Source organism: Phlebotomus argentipes, unplaced genomic scaffold, assembly GCF_947086385.1.
Source record: "Phlebotomus argentipes unplaced genomic scaffold, Phlebotomus argentipes genome assembly scaffold_4, whole genome shotgun sequence".
NCBI lineage: Eukaryota > Metazoa > Arthropoda > Insecta > Diptera > Psychodidae > Phlebotomus > Phlebotomus argentipes.
In genome coordinates this window covers 10,020,848-10,044,947 of record NW_026776174.1, presented here as the reverse complement: position 1 = coordinate 10,044,947, position 24,100 = coordinate 10,020,848, and the positions used below count along the sequence as shown (strand labels likewise).

At 42.1% G+C, this 24,100-nt stretch overlaps 6 protein-coding genes across 6 annotated transcripts; 5 read left to right on the top strand and 1 right to left on the bottom strand.

Annotated features, from left to right (window-relative positions):
- The first annotated feature begins 1 nt into the window (after position 1).
- On the top strand, positions 2 to 6,499 carry LOC132258464 (uncharacterized). The gene is made up of 9 exons (XM_059755791.1): positions 2 to 8; positions 313 to 807; positions 883 to 1,192; positions 1,256 to 1,596; positions 1,655 to 3,208; positions 3,575 to 4,079; positions 4,142 to 4,447; positions 4,505 to 4,845; positions 4,920 to 6,499. Exons 1-9 carry the CDS (start codon positions 2 to 4, stop codon positions 6,497 to 6,499), a joined length of 5,439 nt encoding a protein of 1,812 aa, XP_059611774.1.
- A 185-nt stretch (positions 6,500 to 6,684) lies between these two features.
- Positions 6,685 to 9,637, top strand: LOC132258462 (aminopeptidase N-like). Its single transcript, XM_059755790.1, has 3 exons — positions 6,685 to 7,301; positions 7,353 to 7,658; positions 7,720 to 9,637. Exons 1-3 carry the CDS (start codon positions 6,685 to 6,687, stop codon positions 9,635 to 9,637), a joined length of 2,841 nt encoding a protein of 946 aa, XP_059611773.1.
- Positions 9,638 to 10,007: 370 nt separating this feature from the next.
- LOC132258461 (aminopeptidase N-like) lies at positions 10,008 to 12,894 on the top strand. Its single transcript, XM_059755789.1, has 4 exons — positions 10,008 to 10,503; positions 10,565 to 10,870; positions 10,934 to 11,274; positions 11,330 to 12,894. The coding sequence occupies exons 1-4, from the start codon at positions 10,040 to 10,042 to the stop codon at positions 12,892 to 12,894; spliced, it is 2,676 nt and encodes an 891-aa protein (XP_059611772.1). The 5' UTR covers positions 10,008 to 10,039.
- Positions 12,895 to 13,107: 213 nt separating this feature from the next.
- LOC132258460 (aminopeptidase N-like) lies at positions 13,108 to 16,140 on the top strand. Its single transcript, XM_059755788.1, has 4 exons — positions 13,108 to 13,751; positions 13,810 to 14,112; positions 14,168 to 14,505; positions 14,567 to 16,140. The coding sequence occupies exons 1-4, from the start codon at positions 13,108 to 13,110 to the stop codon at positions 16,138 to 16,140; spliced, it is 2,859 nt and encodes a 952-aa protein (XP_059611771.1).
- Positions 16,141 to 16,172: 32 nt separating this feature from the next.
- LOC132258459 (aminopeptidase N-like) lies at positions 16,173 to 19,432 on the bottom strand. The gene is made up of 4 exons (XM_059755787.1): positions 18,930 to 19,432; positions 18,706 to 18,858; positions 16,874 to 18,634; positions 16,173 to 16,808 (listed from the first exon to the last, which is right to left on the bottom strand). The coding sequence occupies exons 1-4, from the start codon at positions 19,430 to 19,432 to the stop codon at positions 16,340 to 16,342; spliced, it is 2,886 nt and encodes a 961-aa protein (XP_059611770.1). The 3' UTR covers positions 16,173 to 16,339.
- Positions 19,433 to 20,358: 926 nt separating this feature from the next.
- On the top strand, positions 20,359 to 23,968 carry LOC132257377 (membrane alanyl aminopeptidase-like). Its single transcript, XM_059754244.1, has 3 exons — positions 20,359 to 20,429; positions 21,020 to 23,566; positions 23,626 to 23,968. Exons 2-3 carry the CDS (start codon positions 21,033 to 21,035, stop codon positions 23,909 to 23,911), a joined length of 2,820 nt encoding a protein of 939 aa, XP_059610227.1. The 5' UTR covers positions 20,359 to 20,429; positions 21,020 to 21,032; the 3' UTR covers positions 23,912 to 23,968.
- The last annotated feature ends 132 nt before the right edge of the window (positions 23,969 to 24,100 follow it).

Here is a 24,100-nt window from a genome sequence, read left to right as displayed (position 1 = left end):
AATGCGCAGTAAATATTATTACCTTGTTGTTTATCACATTGCACGAGTGAGAATCACTTGCAATAAAGAACTTATTGACACATGTGTAAGTTTCAAGAGGAACTCTTGTGATTTTTGGCCCCCAAAATAGATCCTCATCAGATAAGGAATGGAGTAAAAAGATTGAGCTCTCGTGTCTGAAATACCAGTCAATTTGCAAATATTGATGAGAAATGTGTGTGAAAGCGTATCTTCTCATTCTTCTCACATTTTCACGAGGTGTTGTGGGAACTAACTCTGATTATACTGCATTTCGATTAAATAATACAACAGAACCAGTCGCCTATGAATTGTGGTTGGAGACGAAGATTCACGAGAGAATTCTTGACTACACGGGAAGAGTGAGGATTGTCTTGAGAGCTCTGGAACCAGCCAATATCATAACAATCAACTCAGAGGAACTCCTGATAGAAAATCACACACTGCTTGATCACCTAGGCAACAATGTGAAAATAACTTATATGGAAAAATATGAAAATCAGGGAATTTTAGCTTTCGTTCTTGAAGATTACCTCAGAATTGGCCAGAATTATGTTCTTGACATTCTGTTTTCTGGCGTCCTTCATAACAGTCCTCGTGGATTTTGTTACACTCGAATTATTGATGAAAAAGGAGAAACATCTTATATTGCCGTTTCCTTTCTACATATGACAAATGCACGATTAGCTTTTCCTTGTTATGACGAGCCTCGATTCCGGACACCTTTCATCATTCACATCACCCATCATAACTCGATGAAAGCAGCTTCAAATATGCCAATTTCATCAATAATAAATATGTGAGTTTAACAGAATGTCTAGCACTTAACAATTAACATGCTCTGATATCTTTCTTCAATCCTTTGCAGTTCTGACGGATATGTCATGACATCATTTCAAGAAACAGTGTTAATGCCCGTAAATTTAGTGGCTTTCGCTGTGTCTAAATACAACACAGAAAAAGTGTTCATTCAGGAAAAAAATCTTGAATTGGGATTCCTTGTTCCGGTTCATTTGGTAAATGAAACAGAATTCGCCACAGATTTCATTAAATTCATGTTAAACAAGTTCGAAGAGTACATTGGTGTGGGATACAATCTGCCAAAGCTAGATTCTTTGGTAGTCTCAGATCTCATGAATACTGGATTAGAAAATTGGGGCCTCATGGTTTATGAGTAAGATAATCCTTTTGATGTTGTTTTTGAGTGTAATGTTAAAGAATCACTTCTAATTTTTAGTGCCCAGAATTTCTTGTACAACGAAAGTCACACAAGCACAAGTCAAAAGATGGATATCGCCAGAACAATATGTCATTTACTGACCCATAACTACTTCGGGAATATTGTGGGCATTGCCTGGTGGAATCAAGTTTGGATGATTGAGGGATTCGCATATTACTTTGAATACTACTTTGCCCACCAATACCTCGCTGAATCACCGTTGGATGAAGATTTCGTTACTGATATGATGCAGAGATACCTTGTCGAAAATTCATACATCACATCAAGCACACTCAGCAAGTATGTTGAGACTCGAAGAGAGATAGGAGAGACCATCGAATTTGCAATGCTGACTAAAGGTAAAGCGAACTTTCAAATTGGTTAGACATTGATGAAAAATATTCCATGTATATTTAGCTGCTGCTGTTTTGCGAATGACTGATCACATGGTTGGAAGAACAACATTCCAAAAGGGACTTCAGAAGTACATAAAGGACATGGCATTTCAAACTGCTCTTCCAGAAGATTTCTACAGATCAATACAGAAAGCAGTTACAGAGGATAAAACGGTTCCAGATGACATGAAAATTGAAGATATTCTACGTTCCTGGGTAGATCAGCCAGGATATCCCCTCCTCACTGTCATGAGAAACTATCAATCCAACGAGATTGTTGTTAACCAACAAAGATTCCTCTCGGCTCGAGATGAAGTCGATGTCGACAGGCTCTCCTGGTATATTCCACTCTCAATGAGCACTGCTGCCAATCCCGACATGGAAAATACGAGGCCATGGACTTGGCTCAGGGGAGGAAATCGAGAACTTGTGCTCAGGACAACAGAGAACAAGACGTGGTCATCTGACGATTGGGTTCTGTTTAATATCCAACAAACCGGATACTACAGAGTCAATTACGACACGGCGAACTGGAAGTTACTCGCGTCTGAATTACATCGCGGAGCTCCTTTCGCCATTGGATTGCTGAATAGGGCTCAGCTCATTGACGATTGCTTCAATCTCGCGTATTCCGACATTGTGTCATTCACCTTGGCTCTGGACATCATCAAATACGTTAGATACGAGCAAGAGTATTCAGTTTGGATCACAGCCAACCGACATCTTACAATCATGAATCGCAGATTGGAGGGACCTTCTTATGCATTGTATTTTGGAAGATTCCTGCATCATTTGACAGAGGAGCATTTTGAGAAACTTGATGTTTTCGAAAATGTCAATGGAAGGGATTCCTTTAAAAACACTCTGCTTCGACCAATCATTGTCGATCTGGCTTGTCTTGCACGATCTGCAAAATGCTTAACAGCAACAAGAACAATGGTCACAGCCGAAGCTCTCACTGGTCATGTGCTTGCACCTATGGAAAGATCGTCAGTCTACTACTGCCATGGACTGAAAAATGCCGATGAAGTGACATTTCGGTATTTCTGGAGAAAACTGAAAACTTTGGCCATTGAGCAGGAAAGGACTCATATTGCTAACTCTCTTGGCTGCTATCATAATTTCAAATCTCTCTATTCTCTTCTGCTCGAAACTGCCGATCCACATCAAGAACACGCTTTCTATACAAATCTTGAGAGATTTCAAATTCTAATTGTGACCATTAGAAATGGACATGTGAATGCAGTATTGAAATTTATCCGAGAGAATCACAGGAACATCTCTAAAACTTACACTTTCAACATTCGAATGGAACAGGCTTTGAAAGAAATTGCAGACTATTTACATGAAAACGACCAACAAGAATTTGTCGACGTTCTGACTATTTTACATAATGCGGATCACATCAACATTAATTTGGTTGAGAGGCTCAAAATGGACATGGAATATCATCACACATGGGTGAAAGAGAATAAAATGAAAATTGAGAATTGGATCGCGGAATATTTCCAGCCGACTTCTGAGAATTCAGCTGTGTGCCATTTTATCTACGTTTCGTTGAATCTGATTGCTGTCGGTCAAATTATATTCAGCATGATAGTTTATCAGTAGATACCAAAAATATATATACTATATATTTTTTCTGTTATATCGCATTATTGTGATGGACAGTAATATGAAATAAATAATTCATTACCCATATTTTTGCATGACAAAGAAGTGTCTTTCCCTCGATTGGTCATCAAAGCAGATTGCAAGATAAGTAAATTGTTGTGCCACTGGCAGTAATCTGGTAACTTTCGCCGAGGTCGCATCAAAATGCTAGTCAAACTTGGCATTCTTATCGTGCTGTTTATGTTTACGATTTCTGAGGGATTTCAACAAAAAGCAAAGTCGAATAGTTTTTTAGAAAATGTTTCTCCGCGTTTAGCAAACACAACAGAACCAGTCGCCTATGAATTGTGGTTGGAGACGAAGATTCACGAAAGAATTCTTGACTACACGGGAAGAGTGAGGATTGTCTTAAGAGCTCTGGAACCAGCCAATGTCATAACAATTAACTCAGAGGAACTCCTGATAGAAAATCATACGCTGCTTGATCACCTAGGCAACAATGTGAAAATATCTTATATGGAAGAATTCAAAGCTGTTGGTATTGTAGCATTCGTTCTTGATGAATTCCTTAGAGTTGGCCAGAATTACATACTGGATATTCATTTCCTGGGAATCCTTCATAGTGTCGCGAAAGGATTCTGTTACAGCCGCTATGTGGATGACCAGGGAGACATTTCTTATTACGCCACTTCGTTTTTATATGTGACAAATGCACGATTAGCTTTTCCTTGTTACGACGAGCCTCGATTCCGGACACCTTTCATCATTCACATCACCCATCATAACTCTTTGGGGGCAGCTTCAAATATGCCAGTAGCTACTATAACAAACAAGTATGTCTTGGGTTATTATCATCTGTTGTGTCAATGAGGAAATAATTTTCACATTCTTCCAGTTCTGATGACACTGTAACTACATCCTTTCAAGAATCAGTGACGATGTCTGTGAATTTGGTGGCTTTCACAGTGTCGAATTTTAAAGCCAGGAAAATATACATTGAGAATAAGAATTTGAATATAAGCATCCTCGTACCGAAACATCTTATCAATGAAACTGATTTTGCCATGGATTGCATTACATTCATACTGAACAAATTTGAAGAATTTCATGGCGTGGGATACAATCTACCGAAGCTTGAATCAGTCGTTGTCAATGACTTGCTACAATCCGGATTAGAAAGCTGGGGCCTTATGGTATTCGAGTACGTATGCCTTAGTAAAATGTTATAGTGTTTATCTAACACAAATCTTCTTTCTAGCACTAAATATCTTCTGTACAATGAAAGCCTAACCACACCGAGTCAGAAGATGGACATTGCCAAGACAATATGCCATGTGTTGACCCATAACTACTTTGGAAATGCTATTGGGTTGTCTTGGTGGAATAATATTTGGATGATTGAGGGCTTTGCATACTACTACGAATATTATTTTTCCAATCTCTACCTTGAGGACTTTCCAATGACTGAATTCTTCATAACAGAAGTTACGCAGAGATATTTTGTTGATAATTCCTTTCTTCTATCAACCTCGCTTAGCAAATATGTGGAAGCTCGTAGAGATATTGAGAGTACATTCAACTTTGCAATGCTTAACAAAGGTAAGAAACAATTTATTCACTATAAGATTGTTCACATTAATATAATAAAATAATATGAAATTATTCTATTAAAGCTTCCGCTGTAATCCGAATGTGCGATCATTTTCTGGGAAGAGAAACCTTCAGAAAAGGACTTCAGAAATATATAAAGGATATGTCATTTAAAATTGCGGAGCCAGAAGACCTATATAGAAATATTCAGGAAGCAGCAGATGAAGATACCGCTCTTCCTGGGGATATCAAAGTAGAGAATGTCTTCCGATCCTGGGTAGATCAGCCAGGATTTCCCCTCCTCACCGTCATGAGAAACTATCAATCCAACGAGATTGTTGTTAACCAACAAAGATTCCTCTCGGCTCGAGATGAAGTCGATGTCGACAGGCTCTCCTGGTATATTCCACTCTCAATGAGCACTGCTGCCAATCCCGACATGGAAAATACGAGGCCATGGACTTGGCTCAGGGGCGGAAATCGAGAACTTGTACTCAGGACGACAGAGAACAAGACGTGGTCATCTGACGATTGGGTTCTGTTCAATATCCAACAAACTGGATACTACAGAGTCAATTACGACACGGTGAACTGGAAGTTACTCGCGTCTGAATTACATCGCGGAGCTCCTTTCGCCATTGGATTGCTGAATAGGGCTCAGCTCATTGACGATTGCTTCAATCTCGCGTATTCCGACATTGTGTCATTCACCTTGGCTCTGGACATCATCAAATACGTTAGATACGAGCAAGAGTACTCAGTTTGGATCACAGCCAACCGACATCTTACAATCATGAATCGCAGATTGGAGGGACCTTCTTATGCATTGTATTTTGGAAGATTCCTGCATCATTTGACAGAGGAGCATTTTGAGAAACTTGATGTCTTTGAGAACGTAGACGGAAAAGATACAGTAAGGACAACCTTTCTGCGACCAATAATTGTCGATTTGGCCTGTCGTTCTGGGTCTAGAAGATGTTTGATTGCTACAAGAATTATGGTTACAGCCGAAGCGTTGACTGGTCACGTTCTGGCACCTCACGAGAAACCTTCAGTCTACTATTGTCATGGTCTTAAGAATGCTGACGAGAGAACTTTTATGTTCTTCTGGAGGAAATTGAAAACTTTAACCAACGAACAGGAAAGGACTCATATTGCTAGTTCTCTTGGCTGCTATCATGATTCAGACCAGTTGTATTCTCTTCTCCTGGAAACTGCTGATATAAATTCGGACGTTGATTACTATACAAATCTCGATAGATTTCAACTATTTCTTAGTGCTGTAAGAAATGGACACGTTACAACTATACTTAAATTCTTGCGTGAGAATTATGAAGCAATTTTCCAACTTTACACCTTCAGTATGCGTATGGAGCACGCAATAAAGGAAATTGTGGGATATTTGTCAGAAGAGACCCAAGAAGAGTTTGTAAATGTGCTGAACATTTTACTAGAAGCCGGATATATTGATTCCAATTTGGTCGAGAGATGCATTATTGACATGCATTATCATCGCACTTGGGTGGAAGAGAACAAAAACACAATTGAACAGTGGATTGGGGAATACTTCCAGCCGGTGCTTGAAAATACCGCCACAAACAATTTATTCTACCCCACAGTGTTGTTCATCTCAATTGGGCAAACACTGTCACGAATCTTCTAACGAGGCAGCTTATCATATTTATCCAAAAAATATATATAATACTATATTTTCATAATACAAAATTAATTACAACCTATGTACAGTATTTTGGCAATCAAAACAAAATGTGAGATAGGAAGTATGATTGCGAAATTCTTTCAGTTCGCACTCAGTGAATTGGTGTCTTTCGCGAACATTAGATCGACATGACAGTGAGAATTCCTTTGTTTTTCCTTATGCTTATGTTGACGCCGTTAATTGCAAACCAAACGGAATCTGACAGGGATTCAGCAATATCTTCTCGCTTGAGTAACACAACAGAACCTGTGGCTTACGAATTGTGGCTGGAGACGAGAATTCACGAGAGAATTCTTGACTACACGGGAAGAGTGAGGATTGTCTTAAGGGCATTAGAGGCAGCTAATGTCATTACTATCAATTCTGAGAATCTTTTAATCAAAAACTTCAGCCTCTACGATCATCTCAATAATAACGTTAAAATTACTTACGAGGATTACAAGAGACAAGCAATTTTGGCATTCTTCCTCGATGAGCATCTCAGAATTGGTCAAAGTTATGTTCTTGACATTGAATTCATGGGAGTGCTGCAAAGCATCCCGCGAGGATTCTGCTACACTCGTTATGTGGATGAGCATGGGGAAATTTTCTACGTTGCCACATCCTTCCTCCACGTCACCAATGCAAGAATAGCCTTTCCCTGCTACGACGAGCCTCGCTTCAGGACTACTTTTAAAATACATATCACCCATCATCCCTCAATGATTGCCGCTTCCAATATGCCAGTAGCAATGATAAGAAATAAGTAAGTTTGATATCAATCTAAACTACTTCCACTAACGCTGTACTATTTCAGTTCAGATATTTCAGTGACGACATCCTTTCAAGAATCTGTTACAATGTCAGTGAATTTAGTGGCCTTTACGGTGTGCAATTACGTATCTGTAAAACATTTCCTCGAAGAAAAAAACCTAGAAGTGAGCTTCACCGTGCCAAGACACTTCGCAAATGAGGTTGATTTTGCTAAGGACGTTATTATATCCGTAATCAGTAAATTTGAGGAATACATTGGAATTGGATACAACCTACCAAAGCTTGAGTCTGTTGTGGTCAATGATTTGATGCACAATGGTTTAGAAAATTGGGGTCTTATGGTTTATGAGTAAGATTGCTTCTCACTGCCACATAATTAAAATTAAAATAATGATTTACCTTCATTACAGTTCCAAATCGTTGCTCTATAACAAAAGTTTAACTACCACGAGCCAGAAAATGGAGATCGGACGGACAATTTGTCATCAACTATCCCATAACTATTTCGGGAATCTCGTAGGAATTTCCTGGTGGAATTATGCTTGGTTGACTGAGGGATTTGCCAATTATCATGAATATTTGTTCACCAACTATTATTTGGAAGAGTTTCCGCTCAATGAAATGTTCGTTACAGAATTCATGCAGAAGAATTTTGTCGAAAACTCTTACCTCATGTCAAATTCGCTCAACAAATATGTCGAAACTCGCAAGGAGATAGAAGATGCTTTCGATTTTGGAATGGTCAGCAAAGCCTCTGGAGTTATAAGAATGACTGATCACATGTTTGGGAAAAAGGTCTTTCAGAAGGGTCTTCAGAAATATGTCAAAGACATGGCATTCAAAGTAGCACAGCCCAAAGATTTGTACAGATGCATTCAGGAAGCAGTTAATGAAGATGCAGTTTTAGAAAAAATCAATGTGGAGAGTATTTTGAGCACCTGGACAGATCAGCCGGGATTTCCCCTGCTGACCGTCATGAGAAATTATCAGACGAATGAAATTGTTGTAAATCAACAGAGATTCCTCGCAGCCCGCGACGAATTCGATCTTGAACGAATCTCTTGGTATATTCCATTGTCATTCACAACAGCTCAACATCCTGACATGAACAATACGCAACCAAGTGCCTGGCTTAAGCAAGGGATGAGAGAACTTGTCATTAGAACGAGTGACAATCAGACATGGACCTCAGATGATTGGGTGCTTTTCAATATCCAACAAACTGGATATTACAGAGTGAATTATGACAATCACAACTGGAAGTTGCTTGCTAATGATCTCTACAAAGGCGCTCCATACACCATTGGATTACTGAACAGGGCTCAGCTCATTGATGATTCTTTCAATCTTGCTTATTCGGACATTATTCAATTCAGTGTTGCTCTCGACATCATCAAATACATGAAATATGAGAACGAGTACTCGGTTTGGATAACAGCTTATCGTCATCTCTTAACCATGATTCGACGATTGGAAGGACCTTCTTATGAATTGTATTTCGGGAGATTTCTTCAGCATCTGACTGAGACACACTTTGAGAAACTCGATGTGTTTGAAAATCTCCACGGAAAAGATAGTGTTAGAAACACCTTCCTCAGACCAATTATTGTAGATCTTGCCTGTCGCTCAGGATTAGGAAAGTGTCTAACTGCAACAAGAACAATGGTGACAGCAGAAGCTCTTACGGGTCATGTTTTGACACCCCTTGAAAAACCTTCGGTCTACTATTGCCATGGACTCAAGAATGCGGATGAGAAGACATTCCAGTATTTTTGGAAGAAACTGAATTCTCTCACGAATGAACAAGAAAGGATACATATAACAACGTCTATTGGCTGCTATCATAACTTTGATTCTCTGTATTCTCTTCTCCTGGAAACTGCAAATCCACACCTAGTGGATGTCTTTTACACAAATCTCGAGAGATTCCAAATCCTCGTCAACACTGTGAGAAATGGTCACTTGCGTGTTGTCTTGCGATTTCTCAGAGAAAATCACGATGACATCTCCAGAACCTACACTTACAATATCCGCATGGAACAAGCTCTAAAGGATATTGCAGCATGTATGCCTGAAGAAACGCAGCAAGAGTTTGCTGATGTGTTGCAAGTGCTCTTGAAAGCGGGACATATAAACACCAATTTGGTTGAAAGATGCATGATTGAAATGGAACTTCATCGAACCTGGATGAATGAGAATCAAATGAAAATCGAAAATTGGATAAAAGAATATTTTCGACCAGCGCTTCAGAGCTCTGGCGTGATGTCCGTGATTTGTTTTCCATTGCTTCTGATTGCGGTTGAACAAACACTTTTCCGTGTTTTCTAATTTGGCCCCCTTATCGAGGAGTTCCTACAAGTATAAATTATGTATCTCTCTATTATATACTATCCATACTGCAAACAATATGTATATCTAATAAACCAATTATTAGCACTATTAACGAGTATGTTAACATTATCCGCAAAGATAAGAAATTCAGCCAAACTCTTCTCCCAATCACTTTGGCAATGAATAATACATACAGTTCATCGCTGACGCTTGAGCAAAATGTTGGTGAAAGTTGCTCTCGTCTTCCTCGTGCTCATTCTCCCCATAATTGTGGCATTCCACCCGGAATCCGCGGATTTTGTTGAAGATTTGCACAATACGACGGGAAAAGTGTCTTCTCGTTTGAGCAACACAACTGATCCTGTGGCTTATGAAGTGTGGTTCGACACAAAGATTCACATGAAAATCCTCAACTACTCAGGGAGAGTGAAAATTGCTCTGAGAGCCCTCGAGTCGACTAAACTTATCACAATCAATTCTGAGTATCTTACAATCGGAAATTGCAGTCTTGTTGATCATCTCAATAATCCCGCTGGGATTCTTCGAGTGGATGAGTTTCCCAGTGAAAGAGTCTTAGGTATTGTCCTGGAAAATCCCCTGAGAATTGGTCAGAATTACATTCTGGAGATAAATTTCACCGGAATTCTCCACAATTACCCTCGAGGTCTGTGTTATGCGCGGTACACAGATGAAAAAGGAAAAGTCATCTACACTGTCACTTCCCATATGCACGTTTCTAATGCCAGAGTGGCTTTTCCCTGTTACGATGAGCCTCGCTACAGGACACCGTTCACCATTCACATCACACATCACTCCTCCATGAATGCTGCCTCTAATATGCCTATTGCTTATGTGACGAAACAGTAAGTATTCGCTTTTCCAATATCTAGAAATCTTTTCTGACTCTCTGGGTTACGCTTAAAGCCCTGACGATTATGTGACGACAACTTTTGAGGAAACTGTCTCCATGTCACCTAATTTATTGGCCTTCTCTGTGGATAATTATGTGGCTAAGACGGAAATAATGGAGAAAAAGAAGCTCAATGTTAGTGTTTTGGTGCCAAAACATCAGGAAGATGAGGTGGACTTTGCCTTAGACCTGATAACATTTATGCTAGAGGAACTGGAAACATTTATTGGCGTGGGCTACACTCTTCCAAAGTTCGATGCCATTGTTGTGCCAGACTTTCTTCACAGCGGCATGGAAAATTGGGGATTAATGGTCTTTGAGTAAGTTCACATTTTCTACTCCTGCTTCAATTAATTTTATCCTCAATTTCACTATCATTTCAGTCCAAGATTCATCCTCTTCAAGAGAAACTACACCAGCCCTAGTCAAATGATGGAAGTGACTAAAACTCTCTGTCACCATCTTGTTCACAATTATTTCGGGAATCTTGTTGGACTGTCTTGGTGGTCAGATGCGTGGATTACAGAGGGATTCTCAAACTACTACGAAGCCGTCTTCTCACAAATGTATCTCACTGATTATCCAGTGGAAGAGCTTTACGTCGTCGACTACATGGAGCGAAGTCTCGCAGAAGATTGCCTTATAACATCACCTTCGCTCAACAGTTACGTGGAGACGCAAAATCAAATAGAATCTCTCTATGAGTTTACAACCACTGGGAAAGGTAACATAATTGACTTTTTAGTAATCATTTAATAATGAGAAATTTCCTTAAACAGCCGCGTCAATCTTAAGAATGTGTGATCATTTTCTGGGAAGAGAAACCTTTAGAAAAGGACTTCAGAAATACATTAAAAATATGGCATTCAAAACGGCTCTTCCGGGAGATCTGTACAGAAATTTACAAGAAGCATCAGATGAAGATCATGCCCTTCCCGAGAATATCAAAGTAGAGGATATCTTTGACTCATGGATAAATCAGCCTGGATATCCACTTCTGACTGTGATGAGAAACTATCAATCCAACGAGATTGTTGTTAACCAACAGAGATTTCTCTCGGCTCGAGATGAAGTCGATCCTGACAGGCTCTCTTGGTATATTCCACTGTCGATTGCCACCGCAAGTGATCCAGATATGAAAAATACCAAACCCTGGGCTTGGCTCAAGAGAGGAAATCGTGAACTTGTACTCAGAACAACAGAGAACAAGACATGGACATCCGATGATTGGGTTCTGTTCAATATCCAACAAACTGGATTCTACAGAGTCAATTACGATACGGAAAATTGGAGACTATTGGCCGAAGAACTTCACAGAGGATCTCCATACTTTATAGGAACACTGAATAGGGCTCAACTAATTGATGATTGCTTCCATCTCGCCTATTCAGATGTTGTTCCTTTCACATTCGCTCTGGACATCATCAAGTACGTGCGATACGAGAAAGAGTACGCCGTATGGGTCACTGCTAATCGTCACCTGTTGAACATAGCTCAAAGACTGCAAGGCCCTTCGTACGAATTGTTCTTTGGAAGATTTCTGGAACATCTCACCGAAGAACATTTCGACAGAATGGATGTTTTTCCACACGTGAATGGTCGAGATTCTGCCAGAACCACTTTCTTCCGACCAATTATCGTGAATCTCGCATGTCGGGCCGGTTCTGGAAAGTGTTTGACAGCAACTAGGATAATGGTCACTGCAGAGGCTCTGACAGAGACTTGTATGGTGCCTATGGAACAGGCTTCTATGTACTATTGCCATGGCCTAAAGAACGCCGACCTCAGAACATTTGAGTACTTCTGGAAGAAATTGCACGGGATGACTAGTGATCAGGAGAGATCACAACTCACGTACGCAATCACATGTTACCACGATCCAGACGTTGTATATTCTGTCTTGATGAATCTTGTGGATCCTGCAGAAGAACTTGCATTTTCAAATCTGGAACGGTATCATTTGCTAGTCGCAGCTGTGAGGAATGGACATTTGAAAACCGTTCTGAAGTTCCTAGAAGAAAACCAAGAGATGATCAATAGGACTTTCAACTTTAATCTTCGCATGGAACACGCTCTCAAAGAGATTGCGACATACATTCAAGAGGAGGATGTGCCAGAGTATGAGCATATTCTTACGACACTTCTCAACAATCGATACATCTCGGAGTCTCTGGTGCATCGAATAAGGACGGATATTAAGTATAATTTGGCATGGATCAATGGAAATAGACAGAAAATTGAGGAATGGATTCGAGATTACTTTGAACCAGCTCCAGCAAAATCCACTTCAATCTACTTCGCAGTATCTCTTCTATTTTGTACAATAACAATTCACCTCTTGTAACGATGTTTGCACAGAGAAAGTAACACAACTAATATAGCCTATGTTCGTATCATATTATTAAATCAGAATCATAAGTATTGATTGATCGCTTGGAGTGTCATCTAAATTTCGTGGGAACCATCAAAACAAGTCAGTCCAGATAAGAGACTCAATATAAAGAGAAGGCAAGAGCCTAAAGATCATCAGTAATCCAGTTTCTCTGGAGTTGGTGAAATGTTAGTGAAACTTCCCCTCTGTGTCATTTTCCTCTTCTTTTCTGTCATCATTGTGGCCACAATTCACGCTGAATGGCATGATGAACGTCCTCGGAATGGACTTCGCACTGAACAATTGTCCTATCGATTAAATAACTTCACCGAACCGCTCTTTTACGAATTGTGGATTAAAACCGAAATTGAGAAGGAAATCCTCGACTACACAGGAAGAGTTCGAATCACATTAGCTGTTCTGGAACCCACAAAGTTTATCACCATTCACTCCCTTGTTAGAATTCTGCACTACAGCCTAGTGAATGATCAAAATCGGCAAATACACAGTACATTTGATTTCAATAATGACACTGAAATTATCACATTCCTGCTAAGTGAAGAAATACATCCCGGTTCAAATTACACCCTCGATATTGAGTTCACTGAGAAGATAAATGATCAATCACGGGGATTCTTCGTGAGAAGATACATCGAAGAGGATAAGCAAGTCTCATATCTAGCCTCAACTTACCTCCATTCTGGAAATGCGAGATTTGCCCTTCCCTGTTATGATGAGCCTCGCTACAGGACTCCTTTCATCATTCACATCACCCACAATTCCTCCTTGCAAGCAATCTCCAATATGCCTATTGAATCCGTAGAGAATAGGTGAGTCACCCTTTCGATACTTCTTACATTCATTGATGTGAATTATTATCCATTGCAGCACTAATGGCTATGTGATGACTACATTCCAAGAAACACCGCCAACAACCATCAATTTGATCATCTTCACAGTCACGGATTATGCTTCGAGAACTCTTATGGGTCCCAGAGATATTTCCTTGACAATCTACGCACCGAAAAACTTTATTCACGAAGTTGACTTCGCTCTGGAATATTCAATACCAGTTCTGTCTAGAATCGAAGCTTATTTAGGCTACGAATACAATCTTCCGAAGCTGGATTACATCAGTGTACTGGATTTTATTCATCTTGCTATGGAGAATTGGGGAACATTTTTATTTGAGTGAGTAAATCCATCGAATAGTAAAGATTTCATTAATCACTATCGGCATTTTCAGTTCACAATACATGCTGTTTAAGGAATCTACAACGACGGAAAATCAAAGGATGAGAATGGCACGAGTTATAACGCATGAACTGCTGCATAACTTCTTCGGAAGTCTTGTGGGTGTAAAATGGTGGTCAGATCTTTGGATGATGGAGGCTTTTGCAAATTTGGGAGAATTCTACTTCACAGATGTCTTCATGCCAGAGTACAATTACAAGGAGATCTATGTCACTGAAGTCCTGCATCGAAGTCTGGACGAACATGCATTCATTGGAGTCCGTCCAGTTGCTTCTTACATAGAACAGCCGCGCGACGTGCGAAGATATCTCGAAGGATATCTCAGCAAAGGCAAGTAATAATATATTCCCAACAATTTCTCCTAATTTTATCTTTAAAATTACCCTCTTAGCCGGCCTCATCATGAGGATGTTTATGTATGCTTTCGGAGAGGAAGTATTTCAGAATTTTATACAAAGCTTCATCCGAACATACGCCTTCGATACAGCCACTCCGGAGGATCTGTACTTAACTTACGAAAAGGCCCTGGAAGAAGAACTGGATATGAGGACTGTGAAGATGAGTGACGTTCTCAGATCCTGGTTCGAGCAGCCAGGCTATCCATTGCTAATCGTGCAGAGAGACTATGAAACTAATGAAGTTATCATAAAGCAACAGCGCTTCCTCTCCGCTCGCAATGAGAGTGATCACACCAATTACTCCTGGTATATTCCACTGTCAATTTCCACCTCGAGAGATCCTACAATGGAGAACACGAGACCTTGGAAGTGGTTAAGACCTGACGTGAATAAACTCGTACTCAAGCCCGAGTCGGAACATTCCTGGGGAGAGGATGATTGGATATTGTTCAATATACAACAAACTGGATACTTCAGGATAAATTATGATACGCAGAATTGGAGATTGCTAGCTAAAGAGCTGCATCAGGGTTATCCCTTCAGAATACCTCCTTTGAATCGAGCTCAATTAATTGATGATTCCTTCAATCTGGCCTATTCAGATATCATTGATTTCCCTTTGGCACTGGATATCATTAAATATGTGATAAATGAGGATCAGTACACTATTTGGCAAGCGGCCAACAATCATCTAATGAGTCTCGATCGTCGCCTGGACGGACCATCTTATGAGAAGTACTTCGGCCGCTTTCTGCAGCATTTAACTGAAGAACACCTCGATAAGCTGGACGTCTTTGAGAACATTCATCCCAATGAAAGCATCTCTTCCATATCCCTGCGCCCCATTATTGTTGATTTAGCCTGCCGCGCAGGATCTGGCAAATGTCTCACTGCCACGAGAGTCCTGGTGATGGCAGAATCCATGACTGGGCATCGTCTAGTGCCACGTGAACAGAGCTCTGTTTACTACTGTCACGGCCTCAAGAATGCTAATTACGAAACTTTTCAGTACTTCCGGGAGAAACTCCACAATCTCTACCATGAGCAGGAGCGCTCGCACTTATCGCATTCACTTACGTGCTACCACGATAAGGAGGTGGTGATGGATGTCCTGCTCTCGACGATCGCTCAAGATAGTCCTGAGTTTATGTACTCCGGTCTGGAGCGACAGGCTCTCCTCGGATCTGCTGTCCGGAATGGCCACGTGAGGCCAGCCATAGACTTCTTCCAGGAGCATCATCAGGAGATTGCGGTGGCATATGGATTCTCAATCACCATGGAAGGGTTGCTGCGCAGCATGACCGCATATCTGCACTTGAAGGATGATATTGCAGCCTTCGTCGACATGCTAGAAACCCTGGAGATGGCTAAGCATATTTCTGATCTGGAAAAGAGAAGAATCCTCGATGAGATGGAGCACAATTTCGAGTGGGTAGAGGACAACAAGGAGGACATCGAGAGATGGATACAGAACTATTTTGAGCCAGGCTCGATGAATTCAGCTGCAGGAAAATTCCTCAGTTTGGGAATCATTTTCCTCGCAACGTACAGTAATATTTTCATATAAAATACATATGTATGCCATACAACTTATCAATCCAATTATATGCTTCAATAAAGTGTGTATAATCCATGTATTGCAAGAAATATACAAGAACAGCACCTCATAGTTTATTGCCAATACTCTCTAAGTTGAACAGACATTTTTGGCCCGTATCACCGCCTTATCTGTCCATGTCTCTCAATTAAAAGCCCAACGCATGGAATTAATGAACACGATTCAGTAGGAAAGTGATAAGGAGTAGTGATATGGCGCTGATTGCTGTCAATTGACTGCCTGTGCCTCCCGATGGCAATTTCACATTTGCCAACAACCACGCGTTGATGCGACCCTGGAAGTGATTCACCCACGCCACGTTCCTCTTTGCAGCAGTAATCTCAGTCTGGAATGCAGCGAGAAGGGACGGTGTCATCCGGCCTGAGTGAACTTGCACAATCTGCTCGAGGAGATCCAATAATTCGTCAGTGACGACATACATGGAGAGTCCTCGAATAGCTCCGGTTATTGATTCAAAGCGATTATCTACTTCCAAGAAATTATTGAGAATTAATTCCAGTGCCGCCTTGGTGCCATTATAGCTTCCAGTTGCCACTGAGCGGAAGATCCTGTTGCGATCACTGCCACGGAAAATGCTACCCTCAACTGGGATGTGCATAATTGAAAATTCGAGGAAGCTGTAAGAGATAAACATTGAGATATGCAGTTATTCATTAGGAGAAGTGCATAAAATCTGAATTACCTGTTAATAATTGTCTCGTTTCTTGAACATCCGACCCCATCGATAATTCTCATGAGAATCGCCTCGTGATTATCCCTGTCGAGGAGCAGAATTTGATTGATTCTCGTGATTAATCTGGTAATAATTTCTGTATCTGAGAGATGTTTGACGGCAGAGCATAAAACTATCGGTTGGATTTGTTCTGGAATCCCTAACAAGTGACTATCATCCAACATTCTCGTCACTAAATCACTGGCGTCCTGAATGCAGTCCTCATTGCCATAGAAACACACCAAATTTGCGGTGACTTGCGTATGGAGAGTGCTAATGTGATCAGTATTTGTGTAATTAGTAAGTCTAATTGTGGGATAAACCTTCTCCGTGAGAGTCTTGATGAAGTATTCAAATCGAGGATACTCTTCAATGCCACGAATCATCATTTCCAAATTCAAAATGTTCGCTGTAGCCGCCGACCAAGGAATGTAGTCCACTTCATCTTTCAGATACGAAATAATTCCGAAAAAGGCATCGTATCTCGTCTGGCCAGCTTTAGCCAAGTTGGCGGAGTCATCGATCAATTGAGCTCTATTGAGGATGTGAATATCCTCGAGATTCTGCGCGTTCTGTAGGACATCTGAGATGAATTTCCAGTCGTAATCACCGTAATTGACGCGATAGTATCCAGTTTGCTGGCGATTAACAATCACATAATCTGTGAGTGGAATGTTATCAATCTGCAATTCATATCCTGGAAGCATCCAGCTCATGGGCTGTGTTCCCACAACGTGATGATTGGACGTTGTCTTTGTGTTGATGGGAATGTAAAATTCCGACGGAACCACTGTCGTGTGTTCCCAGTCCACGAGGAATCTCTTCTGGGTGAGAGAAATGCCATTCGTTGTGCGCGTCACAAGCACCACCGGATATCCTGGGTTGTCTGTCCAACTCCTGATGATTCGCGCCATGGACGTGTCTGGGGGCAGAGGAATATCAGAAGCCTTGTCCACGACTTCCTGTATTCTCTCGTGGAAGTAGTCAGGATTGCTGATACCGAAACTTCGGCCGCTAATGTAGTTAAACAGGAATTCCCGCCACATCGGCGCACCAATTATGTGCTGGATCATGCGCATCACAGAGCCGGATTTAGCATATGGAACATAATCGAATTGCCCATTGAAATCCTGCGCTCTGTAGAAACTCCCCGTCATGGGGCGCACATTCAACTTGTCATCCTGCCTCATCGCATTGTGCACGTGAATCAGGAGATACTGATCCATCATTCGCCAGTTGGAATGCATTCTGTCGGCGATGAAGAGCTCAAAATACGATGCCATTCCTTCACTGAGCCACAAATAATTCCACGATTCTGGCGTCACTTCATTGCCAAACCACATATGCGCCAATTCATGAGTGATGATTGTCGTCATGCTCTGATGAGGACTGGCCAGGACAGTATTGGGATCGTTTAGAAAGTATCTGTCAACAGCTGTGATCAGTCCCCAATGCTCCATTCCGCCAAAGAACATCCTCGGCACGGAGATGAAGTCCAACTTTGGCAGTTGATACGGATGATTGAGGTAGTCCTCGAAGATGTCCAAAGCACTGCGAACGCTGGTTATGAAGTACTGTGCTGAGGACTCGTTCACGTTGCTGGGAACATGAACGCCGATGACAGAGTCAAACGATCGGAAGGTTTGGTACTCGGCCAGAGCAAATGCCACAAGATACGTGGGCATTGATGGACTGGGATCGAATGTGGTCAACACACGATTATTCTCAACGCTGAAAAATTCATCACAATATCAAGATTCTGAGATTGATTTCCCTCTCATATTAAAATGCAAGAAACTCACGATATTCTGCTGTCCACTTTCATATTGGAGTACGCCTCATATCGATCAGGATGATTTAGCTGAATCTCAAACACAGATCGAAAGTTTGTGTTGTCCCAACACGGGAACACAGCCCGAGCATAGGTCGCTTGGAATTGCGTTACAACCATGTACCTTTAAGAGAAGGAAATCAGCAATCAATCTGATAAGAAAAACAGCACTTTTGGAGCACCATAAAAACCCACTTCTGCTGATTGTCGATGGTGTATTCGCTGCGATACAGTCCAAAAACATCACTTCGAATGATTCCAACGAAGTCAATGTGGAGCTCGTAGGATTCCGGAGAGAGCTCCTGATCAAAGGTGAGTATTGCAACTTCTGTCTCATCACTGTATGTGTGCTGGGACGGAACTAGATCTGCCGATTCGTTGTCATTCAGATGTTTGAGCACAATATTATCCCACTCAATATCCAGTCCTCTCGCATTGAAGCGAATCTCTCGCGTTGGAGTCACAACGATTAACACAATAGCCTCATGTCCATGAAAATTCCAAAGATTTGTGTCGATATCCAAGGAGATTTGGTACTTCTGTGGCAACACATTGAGCGGAAGGTGATAATCTGCCTCGTCAAATATTTCTTCCGCCTCCTCTAGTTCAAGTTCATCAACTCTCTTCGCTAAATCCACTCCAGGTTTCGCGAAAATCACCGTAAAGATGAGACAAGAGACTAAAAATCTCCAGATCATGGCGGTCGCTTCACTAACAATCAACTGAAGCTCTCATTATGACACAACAGAGCCTTTAAAGACCATTGATATCGCTAAAGTGGCTCATTCACTGTCCAAGATAAAGTCACGATGGCTTGATTACGAGAAAGCTTGTGAAGCTTTCCTCCGAAAATAAGTTCATGTTCAACCGTCAAGATATTCACCACAATCACTATCAGGCATATCACGAAGAGCCACTGATAAACCATCGTGGGTGACAAATTGATTGATTAATTGCGATTTACACACTGTGAGTCAGTTATTTTTTGGCGTATTACAGACGGGAAAAAAGTCCCACGAAATACGAAGGGCAGAAATATTTCCTTTGATTGTCACAATTAGTAACTGAAAAACTCTCTCATTCACTGTAGATAAAACAAATGATAACAATCGCAATATTTGGAAATTCATAATACCCAAACTTATGACCAATCTGTCACGATAACAGGCCTAATTTTTGCGTCTTCCACATAAAAAAAAATGAGCCACACACTTTCAAATTTGGTCTCATTGGGAAAGGATCGCGCTGATCACAAGCACTGTTGTGACTCTCTTCTACCTTCATCGATGGCTATTAAATTTTACGGTTTAAGATACAACGACCATCACCTTCCCTTTTCATTGACGCCAATCCCATAGATTGAGAAATTCTTTTGGATCATCTATAGTGTTTTTTTTTTTTTATTCCCAGAACTCCCTCTGCCAAATATCTCTCCCTCGCCAAGTCATTGGTTGTTTTATTGCTGTGAGGCTTAGTAAAGTACGTGAGCAAATATCCGATAATAAGAGTGAGACAAGAACCACTGATAAGAAACAATTGTCGAAATATCCAGTGTTATAGGAGATTAGCTAATTGAAAAGTGCGGTGTCGGTATCTTTAAATACCACTCCAGCAATCCACCGCCGGGCAGTAGACCAGCGATCTTCTGGTCAGAAACAAGTGGAGAATACCCACTTCAGGAAATTCGCACACTCTGTAAGTATTTCCCATAAGTGCAGAGAAATCTATAAAAAATTGTGCAATAATTGGACGAAATCAAGTGAAGTGGATATATTGGGCTAAAAAAGAGTGACAATTTCTTAAAGAAAGAGAACAATAAGTTAGTAGCTAAGGCAACCTTTCTAAGAAAGAAATTAAAACATATAATTTCATATATTTCACTGAATGAGTTATTCCCAACCAATAATCACTTCAATTTTGGGTTCGTGTGTTCACGAGTGAAATCTACCATATTTTTTCATGCTCAGTCGATTTAGTCACATATGTCATAAATCGAGAAGAATTAGGAGCTTTGAGACTCTGTAATTCTCCTTGAAAGGTGTATAGAGACAATAAAGTAATTGAGTGCATTCCTCACATCATCTAATTCAATACAAGATAATAGGTTTAAGAGAGAGGATTTGCCCTACATTACATTTCCCCAGATTCATGATAGATCATAAAATAATTTGCTATCGCGCGACATAAAATAATCCGGCCACTCAAGTGATAACTGTACGTCAGTCCCCATTTCATCAATCAATATCGCTGAGATGGATTGTAAATTATCGCACTTTAATTGGCAGGACAACTTGTACCATGTCACCAAGAGTGACTCTCGTTTTCGCCCTGGTCGCGCTCGCCACAGCAACAGTGCCGCACGGCGATCGCGATCCTCCCTTCGAGGATGTGTTCTCCCCGAAGCAGCAGGGCGGCGCAGAATACCGCCTGCCCACCAATGTTGTTCCCGAGTCCTACGATCTCACCATCACGCCGTACCTCTTCGCCGAGGGCCAGAAGGCGGAATGGACGTTCGACGGTGAAGTGTCCATAAATTTGCGTGCGAATGTCGATGGAGTGAACACAATTGTCCTCCATGCTGTTGACCTGGAGATTGATCACACACAAACTTCGCTGAGACAAGGTGCGGTTCCGGGGAATTTAATCAGCGGCAATCCCACGTATGACACTGCCACGGCCAAGTTGACTTACAGCCTCACCACAACCCTCACGCGGGACGTCATCTACACGCTGTCTATCACCTACACGGGTCTGATTCACAACGACATGAGAGGACTGTACAGGAGCACGTACCGTGAGGGTCAGACGGAGAAGAGACTGGCCTCGACCCAGTTCCAAACAACATTCGCGCGTCGCTTTATGCCGTGCTTCGACGAGCCTAAGTTTAAGGCAGTCATCTCATTGAAGGTGTTCCGACCCAGCAACATGCGAGCCTGGTCAAACATGGACATTCTGGGCAGCTCAACTCAAGGCACACGAACACTGGACACTTTCAATCCCACCCCCAAAATCTCCACATACATCATAGCCCTGGTTGTGTCGGAATTCACCAGTCGATCCACCCCAACTTCTCAGCCTAATCACCATGGCGTGATTGCTCGACCTGAGATGTATCCCCTGTCTGAGTACGCCCAGGAAGTAGGCATAAACATTCTTGCGAAACTTGGAGAGCACCTGGACTACTCCTACTATGACTTTATGCCCAAGATGGATCAGGCCGCCATTCCTGACTTCTCAGCCGGAGCTATGGAAAACATCGGTCTTCTGACCTATCGTGAGGCAAATCTTCTATACAGTACCACGAAAAGTCTCTCAATGACCAAGCAGAGAATCGCCGCTGTGATCGCCCACGAGCAGGCTCACATGTGGTTCGGTGATTTGGTCACTTGCGACTGGTGGAGCTACACATGGCTCAATGAGGGATTCGCGCGGTACTATCAATATCACGGAACCGCCTTTGTTGAGACCAATTGGGCGCTGGAGCACCAATTTGTCGTTGAGCAATTGCAAGGCGTATTCCAGATGGATTCCTCCAACAACACCCACCCCATGACTAATCCTGAGATTTACACACCCTCTCAAGTCTCTGGCATCTTTGACAACATCTCATACAACAAGGGAGCCACGTTCATTCGGATGATAAATTATCATCTCGGTGGAGATAGACTGAGAAACGCTCTGCGAGAATATCTGCGTGTGAATGCCTTCGGTACAGCCGTGCCCAATGACCTGCTGGTACAACTCCAGGCTCAGGCTCAGACTACACACCAAATTGACTCTGTTTTCAACACCTGGACCACCCAAGAGGGCTACCCAGTTGTCAATGTGGAGATCAATGAGGCGCGCAATCAAGCCAGTCTCCGACAGAAGAGATTCCTCAGCTATTCCGCCGACACTCCCGATGGCAGTCTCTGGGCCATTCCCATTACTTTCGCCAGCAAGCGCCAGCACAGTCTCACTGATACCACCACGAGGAGCATCATGTCCGGCCGAGAAGCCCAAATCACCATCACTGCTTCACCCAATGAGTGGGTGATCTTCAATGTGCAGCAAGTCGGCTACTATCGCGTGAACTATGACTCCAATTCCTGGAACATTATTATTACCGCTCTCAAGGATGAAGCCCACGATGGAATTCATGTTCTCAACCGCGCCCAAATTGTCGATGATCTCTTCAATCTGGCCAAGGCTGGCTACGTTCCCTATGGCACCACCTTCCAAATGCTTGAATACCTCAAGAATGAGCGCAACTACATCCCATGGTTGTCTGCCTTCAATGGGCTCACGCACTTCCGACGACGCCTACGCGATGAGAACAAGGAGCTCTTCGGCAAGTACATGAATGAACTCATGGACGGCATATACGGCCACCTGACATTCAATCCGAAGACATCCGACAGCTGGATCGACATCTACAACCGCGCCAATGTGATCTCCTGGGCCTGCAAATACGGCCACGAAGACTGTCTCACCAATGCCAGAGATCAGTTCGCTCGCCTCCGCAACGACTCCACCAACTACATCATTCCCGTGGACATCCGCCCCACTGTGTACTGCGTGGGACTGCGGGAAGGTGGCCAGCAGGCTTTTGACTTCCTCTGGGATCGCTACCTCAACGAACAAGTGGCCACTGAGCAAGTGACCATCCTCAATTCCCTGGGATGCACCAACACGGACGCCACAGTGAACGCCCTCATTGACAACATTCTGTCCAGTGCTGTGCGGGATCAGGACAAATCCAGCGCCTTCGGCAACGTCTACGCCCACAATGAAGAGAACATCGCCCGTGTGTGGACCTATGTCACTACCAACCACGCCAAAATGAACCAAGCGTGAGTATTTCTTGAGCAAACCATAAATTCTTGACTAACACTGCGTGTCTCCTTCCCAGTCTCGGCGGATATGGCAGCGTAGCATCATATATTTCCGGAGTTGTGGGTCGTTTCCGCACCCCTGAGGAGATGGAGCTGCTCAAGACCTTCATCAACACTCACGGCAGCAATTTCGGCAGCTCCAGAAGCACCCTTGAGAATGCCTTGTCCAACTTGGAGTATGAATACTACTGGGACTCCAAGTACATGGATCACGTGGTGACGGGAATCGGAGGAGCGGGCATTAGAACTATTAGTGCTCTCCTCGTTCTCTTCACCGTCTTCTTCAGCTCCCTTTTGCGCTGAATACAACAGTATTTTGTAGATTAATAACATAAATCCATTAATAAATCATAAATTAGTCAGAGTAGAAAGTTAAAATTTTATTTAAATATATCTATCTTATCATAAATTCCTCAACTTCACGGGATTCACCAGACAAGAATATCTCGTTGGCAGATCTGCAGATTATTCCTCACTAGGGAGATAAAAGAC